The sequence below is a fragment of the Mandrillus leucophaeus genome, unplaced genomic scaffold (genome assembly GCF_000951045.1).
Source record: "Mandrillus leucophaeus isolate KB7577 unplaced genomic scaffold, Mleu.le_1.0 Scaffold241, whole genome shotgun sequence".
Lineage (NCBI taxonomy): Eukaryota > Metazoa > Chordata > Mammalia > Primates > Cercopithecidae > Mandrillus > Mandrillus leucophaeus.
Genome location: NW_012102488.1, coordinates 3097407 through 3107315, shown reverse-complemented (window position 1 = coordinate 3107315; position 9909 = coordinate 3097407). Strand labels below are relative to the sequence as shown.

At 39.0% G+C, this 9909-nt stretch overlaps 1 protein-coding gene across 1 annotated transcript in view; it reads right to left on the bottom strand.

Annotated features, from left to right (window-relative positions):
• The window catches only part of CHRNA5 (cholinergic receptor, nicotinic, alpha 5 (neuronal)), a 28528-nt gene extending 20441 nt beyond the window's left edge, over positions 1-8087 (bottom strand). The window contains exons 1-3 of the mRNA XM_011982729.1: positions 8027-8087; positions 5726-5892; positions 1673-1749 (exon numbers count right to left, since the gene is read on the bottom strand). Coding sequence (XP_011838119.1) covers positions 1673-1749; positions 5726-5892; positions 8027-8087 — 305 coding nt within the window. The remainder of the gene's footprint in view (positions 1-1672; positions 1750-5725; positions 5893-8026) is intronic.
• Positions 8088-9909: the final 1822 nt, after the last annotated feature.

The following is a 9909-nucleotide window of genomic DNA, read 5'->3' as shown; positions in this document are numbered from 1 at the left end:
TCAAAAACAGTGAATACTATACTTTTTCGTCACACCAGAAATTTTAGACATGAGATCACCTCTACCCCAAATAGAGAACACCCCCCTATCTTTCTTATTATGGGCACCAGATAACCCTGTCCCCTTGTGTGGTGGTTCTCACCATGGTCCCTGTGAGACACAGGTGAGAACCAGAGCTAGATGTGTTCATGGCTCTGCTCAGCAGCTCTTCTCCCATCAACTGACTGACTACATCCAGTACTTGAAGCCACACGCACTTAATACCCAGGTTCAAGGGAAACATTCTTTTTTCCAGATGTATTGTCACCCAATTTGGCTGTTCTGGTCCATGCAAAAGGGAGTTGGATTTATTGCACATTCTGCATAATTCAATACCTTGCCCTACCCTCCATGTAGTTACAATTCTGTGATCAAGTTAGGAGCTGCAGCCTGAGAAAAGCATATATGCCTTTCAGGAGTTTGGGGTTAGGAAACAAATAGTAGGTATAAAAATTAGGGATAAAGGAAAACAAAAGGAAGCATTCAACAGCAGTTAGGATATATGCATGGTGGCCCAGAAAAAAAACAAAAGTCCTTTATATAAAAGGGACTATTTACAAAAAAAAAAAAAAATTCATTTCATTCTTGCCCATTTCCACCTCAGAGAGTCAGAATCCTTGCAGTGGACTATAAGCAGCTGCTACTCCACCAGCCTCTTCTTGCTTATCTGACCCCATCTCCTACACCCCCTCTCCCCAATGGTTCTCTCACCACTAGCCACACCAGCCTCTTTGCAACTGCTTAAACACACTAGGCACACACCAGCCTCAGAAACCTTTGCACTTGCAGGTCCTGCTGCCTGGAACACTCCCCCCAAGATATACACATGGTTTGCTTCCTCTCCGCCAAGACTTTGTTCAGACATTGTCTTCTCAATGCTGTTTTCTCTGACCACCATTTTTATAAGTACACCCCCCCCGCCCAATATTCCCTATCTTCTTTTCCAGTGTGTTTTTCCCCAAGCTTATCAGTTTCTAAGGTACTATACAACTTACTTATTATTTTTCCCCCACTAGAATGAAGTTCCATGAGGGCAGGTGATGTAGTTTGACTGTGTCCCCACCCAAATCTCATCTTGAATTGTAGCTCCCATAATCCCCATGTTGTAGGAGGGACCCAGTGAAAGGTAACTGAATCAAGGGAGACGGTTTTTCCTGTGCTGTTCTTGTGATAGTGAATAAGTCTCATAAGATCTGATGGTTTTATAAAGGGCAGTTCCCCTGCACACGCTCTCTTGCCGGCTGCCATGTAAGACATGCCTTTGCTCCTCCTTCACCTTCCACCATCATTGTGAAGTCTCCCCAGCCATGCTGAACTATGAATCCATTAAACCTCTTCCCTTTATAAATTACCCAGCCTTGGGTATGTCCTTATAGCAGGGTGAAGACAGACTAATACCACAGGGTTTTTTGTCTGTTTTGTTTACTGCTGTTTCCACATAACACTGTCTGGCACATAATAGGCACTCCAAAAATACTAGCTGAATAAATATAAGAACTCCATCTACCCTCATCTTTCTGTATCCTGCCAATCCACCAAGGCCATATATTCACGTATTCATTCATATTCACAAATATACATCCTCTTGTATTTCTGCTACAAGACATATAATAAAAACAGGTGTCTCAGTCACTAATTGGGTGCCTGTTTGAATTTTATACATACCTGTTTCAACCAGACGTTCGTTGTCATTAACTGATTTTTCTCATCCTTTAAAAAGCAAAAATTTAAATAAGGTTGATTTCAATTACAGAAACAATAATTCTTTAAATAATAAATTTCACATTGTTATATAAACACTCTTCTGCACATAGTACCCACATTTCATTCATCAGTCTGGTTCTCTAGAAAGCTAGGATCTTTCTTCCAGCCTAATTTCCCATTATTCCTTTCAACATACTCTCTATTTCAGATAAACTACACTAAAAGATACCTTTGGCATTTTTGCATTTAACATTAATCATCTCAACTACTGTATTTCCTCAAATTTAAGATGCAGTCTAAGATACAAGCACAGTATTATTTTATATGCTTAGCACTAAGAGGAGGAAAAAAAGCTATCAATGAATTTCAAGCTGCCACGAATTATAAGACACATCATGATTTCAGTGGTGTTAAAATGCGGACAGACAAATGTAGGATGATCCCCAGGAGGAAACCACTAATAAATGGAAAAATGTTAACTACAAGTGTAAGCATACCAGAAGAGTTTCAGGGGTAATCATATTTATAAAAAGATTGTATCTTTAAAATCAAAACAAGCCAAAAATGAGATTAAAAAAAAAAAAGACAGAATATGTGGGAAATAAGGTAGGAATCCACCAAATATGATTCCAGGGAGCTTAGCGATAAAAGGAACCTAAAATAGCTCAGACACAATTCAGTGAATTTTCCATTCTCCATCTCCAGGGCCCTCACCCTTCATCTCCCCTGACTCCAGTCCTCTTCCATGTTCGTAGTCACTGACATTTCATTTTCTGGGCTCTTCTCTCAAGAAGCAACTCTTCTCCAACTTCTCTGCTTGATTAGCCCTTCCTTCTACCACTTTCTACAAATGTTCCTCAAGGATCAGGTTCCTGCTCTTCCCACTAACTTTAAAAACTCATCAAAGTGGGAGGTGAGAGGCAAGGGCAAAAACAAAAACAAAAAAATTCATCAAAGTTTTCAACAGTCACCTCTAAGCCAGCAATTCTAGACGGACATCCTTGTTCTCATCTGTCATCTCAGAGCCAGTCTTGACTTCCCAAAAGCTAGTGAACATTTTCTTTGGAATTAACACCTCAAACCACAATCAAACTCATCATCTTCTCTGCCCTACTCCCATAACAATGAAGATTCTTTTTCTTTTTTTTTTTTTTTTCTTGAGATGGAGTCTCACTCTGTCACCCAGGCTGGAGTGCAGTGGCATGATCTCAGCTCACTGCAAGCTCCACCTCCCGGGTTCACGCCATTCTCCTGCCTCAGCCTCCCGAGTAGCTGGGACTACAGGCACCCGCCACCACACCCGGCTAATTTTTTTTTTTGTATTTTTTAGTAGAGACAGGGTTTCACCGTGTTAGCCAGGATGGTCTCGATCTCCTGATCTCGTGATCTGCCCGCCTCAGCCTCCCAAAGTGCTGGGATTACAGGCGTGAGCCACCATGCCCGGCCAACAGTATTTTTCAAATGTGTTACTCTTCCACTCTAATCACCTAGGCTTCAAAATGTGATGCCTCCCTCCATATTCAGTGGTCAAGTCCTGCTCCTTCTGTGTGGTCTTCTAACTTGCCTCTCATCTTCTAGTCTCTCTTTCACTCCTCAAAATCATGTACATTACTGTTTTACTGATCTTCTGAAAGTACTGCTTTGATCATGTCTGTTGCCTATCAGGTCTCTCACTCATTCAGCATTTACTATGTACCAGATACGGTACTAGGCTCTAGGACAGATACAAGGAATAAAGCTCACCCAGTTTTGAAGATGAAATGCCAGAGCACATGAGTACCAGTGAGTGTAATGGGCACCATATTAAAGTGCAAAAAAAAAAGTTTGAACACAGAAGAGGCTGTCTTATGCAGTCTGGAAAGATTTCACAAAGGGTCTGACAAATGAATTTGGCCTTGAATAATAAATGGCTAGTGCCGGTTGGAAAGCTCTCCCAAGAAGTAAACATGGCAGGAGCAAAGACAAAGTGGCATGCAGGGATCCTCCTCATCTTCTCCACCATCCAGTCAGACCACTCCTGTATGCCAGGGCTCCTAACATTCATCTTTTGATCTAAACAGCTGTACAGCAAGGCTCAGTTATCATACATACCTACGATTATATTGTTCCTTTGTACTTAAATACTTTTCCTCTCTGCCATGTCAAACCCTACACTTCCTACAAAGCCAGCTCAGGTGCCACCTCATCTACCCTACCTTCTTTGATAAGGTCATTCATCAAGATCTGAATTCCCAGCTCTTTCTGGTATCATGAGTTAGTGCTACAGTTTTCTATACCAGTTGTGTGCCAATGACCTCAACCAGAAAGATCTTTGAGAGCAAGCCCCACCCACCTTACTTTTATTTTCCTGTTTTTTTTTTTTTTTTTTTTTTTTTTTTTTGAGACAGAGTCGTGCTCTGTTGCCCAGGTTGGAGTGCAGTGGCACTTTTTTGTTTTTTTGAGACAGAGTCGTGCTCTGTTGCCCAGGTTGGAGTGCAGTGGCACAATCTCAGCTCACTGCAACCCCTGCCTCCCGGGGTTTAAACGATTCTCCTGTCTCGGCCTCCTGAATAGCTGGGATTACAGGCACGGACCACCACCCAGCTAATTTTTGTATTTTTGGTAGAAATCTGGTTTTGTTATATTGGCCAGGCTGGTCTCAAACTCCCAATCTCAAGTGATCCACCCGCCTTGGCTTCTAAAAGTGCTGGGATTACAGGCGTGAGCCACCGTGCCTGGCCACCACCTTACTTTTCCACTTTCCTATTTTCATTTAAAATCTCCCCATATTGACTAGCCAAAGGTTGAGTGCACAGTCCATATATATTCATTAACCTTTCTGGAAGCAGTTAGATGACATAGCTATAGACTTTGAAAAAGGTATATCCTTTGGTTCACTAACTGCCTTTCTTAAGGAAAGGAGATGTTCAAGCATTTGTATACAAATATATTCATCGTTGTTAATTATAATAAGAAAAATTGGAAACAAGTTTCTGTTCAAAATGGGAGAATGCTTAAATAAATTATAGATGAAATATGTAACCATTAAAAATTACATTTGAAGAGCATGTAATGACATAGGAAAATGTTCATTATGTCATAGTAGAGAAAAAGCAGTAATCAAATTATTTCTAAAATATTATTACAATTTTGTAACATACACACAAAGAAAGTCTGGCAAGAAACACAACTAATTATTAATATTAGTCATCTCCGGGTAGTACGATTACAGTCAGTTTTTAACTTCTCATTTGTAATTTTTTGCCCTTTCCAAATTCTCTACAAAAATCACCCATTGCTTCTGTAATCAGAACACAAAGCACATCTATAAATGTTATTTTAAAACATACATATATATATATGTATACATATACTTGGTTATTCTGGGAACACAACAGGGAAATAATTATTGATTTACACGTTCAGAACAAGAAGAAACTAGTTTAAAAATTAGCATGAATGTTTTAGTTTAAATAGATAGAATCCCTTGGCAATAAGAACAATTTATCAAGGGAACTTATTCTACTGATGAATGTCACATGGAAAAATTTCTGAAATGTTTTAAGTGTGAGCCCAAGATAATGATCTCTTGTGATACTTTTAGGTCCTAAGAATCTACCACTCTATTTTTGGACTTTTTCTCTTAAACATAAAAATTTTTTTTTTCTTTTCCCTACTTTCAAGCTAACAAGTTACTCTTAAACTTTTTGAACCTATTTTTAACACATTTAAGGAATATACAATGTTTTAGATCTTTGAATTTGTTAAAGATAGACTTATAATTACCAAATTGAGATAAACAGTTTCTAAACTATAAAATATATAAACACAGTGTGTTATCATGTATGTGACACAATCATTACTTTTCCTTGGTGAGTTCCTTCAGGCAAAGGACTGCCTCAATCACCTTTGTAATCCTTGGTGCCTAGCACAGTGCCTGGCCACACACCAGGCTCTCACTAAATCTGTGAGAAATTGAGTATAGAAGGATATGCACACCTACCACATCCACCAATTGAGATATTGCAAGTCCAAACTTTATTTTTATTTTGTCATTCAGGTGTTCCACAGGACGAACCCATCTTTCGTAGTCTTGAAATAAATCCTTAAGCAAACTATCTTCATGTTTTGCAATAGAAGAAGGTTCAGATAATCCTGTATAACAAATTTCTAAAAGTTAATGTACTGGCTTCTCTCCCACCAGATCCCTATACTTTCAAACAAAAGTTCAAACCCAGGAGGCAAAGGTTGCCATGAGCCAAGATTGGGCCACTGCACTCCAACCTGGGCCACAGAGAGAGACTGTCTCCAAAAAAAAAAAAATAGGAAAAAAAAAGTTCAGCATTATTAATAAAGAACCAAACTACAACTTAGGCTATTATTAATGCAGCTTTTAAAATGAAGTATTAATATAAGTATTTCTGATCGAATAAGGGACTCTCTGGCTCAGATATGTCTTAAATTATACTGACTATGGAATATGCTGAGTTCCTTAAGAAACATTCAGTACTCAATACAGAATAATTTCAAATCTAAATAATAAAAGCTTTTAAATTGCCAGGGCGGCAGGAGTTATCTTGAAATTCTAAACCTAGAAAACAGATACACTAAAGCAAAGTTCATTTATCAATTATAAATGTTAAAATTGCTTTAATTTGCATAACCTTTTTTTTTTGAGACGGAGTACCACCTGGTCTCCCAGGCTGGAGTGCAGTGGTGCAATCTTGGCTCATCACCACCTCTGCCACTGGGATTCAGGCAATTCTCCCACCTTAGCCTCCTGAGTTGCTGGGACTACAGGTATCCAACACCATGCCGGGCTAACTTTTGTATTTTCAGTAGAGACGAGGTTCCATCATGTTGGCCAGGCTGGTCTTGAACTCCCGACCTTCGGTGATCTGCCCACCTCAACCTCCCACAGTGCTGGGATCACAGATGTGAGCCACTGTGCCTGACCTTATTGGCATAATCTTAATATGAAATATATAAATATTGAGTGACTTATTTAGCTTTGACATACTTTGCTACTATATTTGTATAATATATTGTTATATTTGTATAAAACATTTGTATAAAACTGCTTTTTAGGGAATAAGGAAGGAAGAACTCAAAGATAGCAGACAGCATGCTGTCCTAGAAGCTAAATGAAGAAAATGTAGCAAGAAGGGTTGAGCCTCCCAATCTGTTGATGCTACTCATGAGCCATGGAGAGGCAGCTGAGAACTGAGTGCTGGATTAGCAACAGTGAGGTAGACGGTGAATCTAACAAACGCCATCTACGGGAAGAGAAGAGAGATGACTTGGAGTATGTTTAAGACAGAGTGCAAACACAGGAATGACCTCTTTCAAAAGTTACGCTGATATAGGGATACTGAAGATAAAGAGTCAAGAAAGGTTTATTTCAAGATCAGTAAGAAAATAAATAGGCGGTGGCTCATGTCTGTAATCCCAGCACTTTGGGAAGCCAAGGCAGACAGATTACCTGAGGTAAGGAGTTTGAGACCAATCTGGCCAACATGGTGAAACTCTGTCTCTACTAAAAACACAAAAATTAGTCAGGCATGGCAGCACACGCCTGTAATCTCAGCTACTCAGGAGGCTGAGGCAGGAGAATAGGTTGAGTCCGGGAGACAGAGGTTGCAGTGAGCCTACAGTATGCCACTGCACTCTGCGTGGCCAACAGAGCGAGACTCTGTCTCAAAAAACAAATAAATAAACGTATGTACGTATGTATGCTTGTGTGTGAATGTGAACATGGTTGGCTAAATAATTCACAAGGCCCAATGTAAAATGAAGAGGAGGAATTCCTGTTCAAAAATCAGGAAACATGTGCCATTAAATATACTAAAATAAACTTTTTTCTTCCAAAAAAATATATTTTAGGACCTAAGTTGTTAAAAAAAAAAAAGTCAAAATATAAAATGTTTTGGATACCATGGCCAAAGACTGGTTAGATTTGGGGATCATAGTTATGTTTATACTCCTACAGAGCTCGAATAAGCCTCTCTGAAGAAATGAGTTTTCAGTGTTGTCTGGCCTGGGATCACTTAAGGAAATGTGAAATGTATAAAATGCAAGCATGACATTTACTTAAGACTAATGATATTATGAAAAAAAAAACTTTTACTTGAAACAAAAATGTCACTGGCTTATTAATCAGCAAATATATGCACAAGGATTACAGTAGCTAGTGATGGTTCTTCTCCAACCTAAAAGAAATGGTTGGAGAGAAATTAACACTTTCACAAAATCTTCTCTTTATGATGACAGACCATGTTTTCCACGCAGAGATATGAACGAATACCCGGGTACTCTAGCTCAAGGAAACCTATTTCCCAGTTCTCCTTTGCTGCCTCGTTCTTCATAAATAACCTACTCCTCAAGAGTTTGTGTCCTGCTTTCCTGAATAACTAGTTTAATTTTTTAAAAATATTTATTTTATTTTTTATTTATTTATCTTGAGATGGAATCTCGCTCTGTCGCCCAGGCTGGAGTGCAGTGGTGTGATCTCGGCTCACTGCAACCTCCACCTCCACCTCCAGGGTTCAAGTGATTCTCTGTCTCAGCCTCCCGAGTAGCGGGGACCACAGGTGCACTCCACCATGCCTGGCTAAGTTTTGTATTTTTAGTAGAGATGGGTTTCACCATACTGGTCAGGCTGGTCTTGAACTCCTGACCTTAGGTGTTCCACCCGCCTCAGCCTCCCAAAGTGCTGGGATTACAGGCATGAGCCACTGCGCCGGGCAGTAACTAGTTTAAGATACTTAGTTTAATCTTCAAATACTATGGAGTTTGTGTGGTGACACCTGTAAATGTCCTTATGCTGAAATGCACAGCATTGAAGATATTTAGACTCATTTAGAAAATTATACACTACAGTCATTCTTATTGTTTAAAAGCCATTAATTTTAGAGCTTCAAGTTAAAATAGCATTATTGAACCATTTCTCCTCTTCTAATCCTAATTATAGTTCCTGAAAAACCAACAATTTAAGGGTTAAAAGATAAAAGTATTAATAAATAAAATCTTTTTTTTTTTTTTTCTTTTTTTAGGAGACAAGGTCTCTGTCACTCAGGCTAGAGTGCAATGGTGCCATCTTGGCTCACTGCAGCCCTCAACCTCCTGGGCTCAAGCGATCCTTCCACCTCAGCCTCCTGAGTAACTGGGACCACAGGCATGCACCACAACTGGCTAATTTTTCATATTTTTGGTAGAGATGGGGTTTCACCATGTTGCCCAGACTGGTCTTAAACTCCTGAGCTCAAGCGATCTGCCTGCCTCTGCCTCCCAAAGTGCTGGGATTACAGGTGTGAGCCACTGCACCCAGCCTAAAATGTCTTTCAATAGCATCTAAGGAACTTTTGCCTGAGTGGGGAAAAAACTAGCTTGAATTGCTATCTCAAATCTTGTTTGAAAGAAAGTAGACAGGGTATAAATAAAATACTAAATTAATCTCAACATTCTACCTAATGAGAATCTTCAAGATACTGCTTTGTGAATATCTTCACAATACATCCCATACTAGAAATACCATTTTCTTATGACACTTTATAGCAGTGTCTGGTGCAAATGTCAAAGGTATTTTAGCATAAAACCTTGATAGTGCACTTAAATTCTTAGTGGTCATGCTTTTTTATCTGACTCTAAATGTTTTAAGTTTACACTGTTCACAAACCTCAGCATGTTAAAAAGGAGACAATCCAATGCATCCCCTCATTTTACAAATCAGGATATATGTATGACCAGAAGGGTTGCTGCTACAGAGCTCATTAACTGCAGAACTCTGAGGGGCACCCTTGGCTTCATGCTCTTGTCACAATAACATCTTCCATCTTGTGACAACTTTCTAGATTAACTTAATGAATGCCACACCCCCAATAGCTCTAGCCCACTTTGATGTTTACTTATTCATTAATTTAACAAACATTTATCAGACAGGCACTGGGAACATACTGGTAAACAAAACAGACAACATCGACATTTACAGTCCAGTAGGAAAGACTGACACTATATGTGAGCTAAATTCTAAATAAACTGAATTAAATGGAAAAGTTCTTTTTAGAAGTTGTTTTAAATAGTTAACATTTGCTCATCCTATTCAAGATGAACATTTTTCTGGCATCGCTATAGCACTACATATACGCTGATGACAGTAATGGCTTTTTTTTTTTTTTTTTTTTTTTTTTT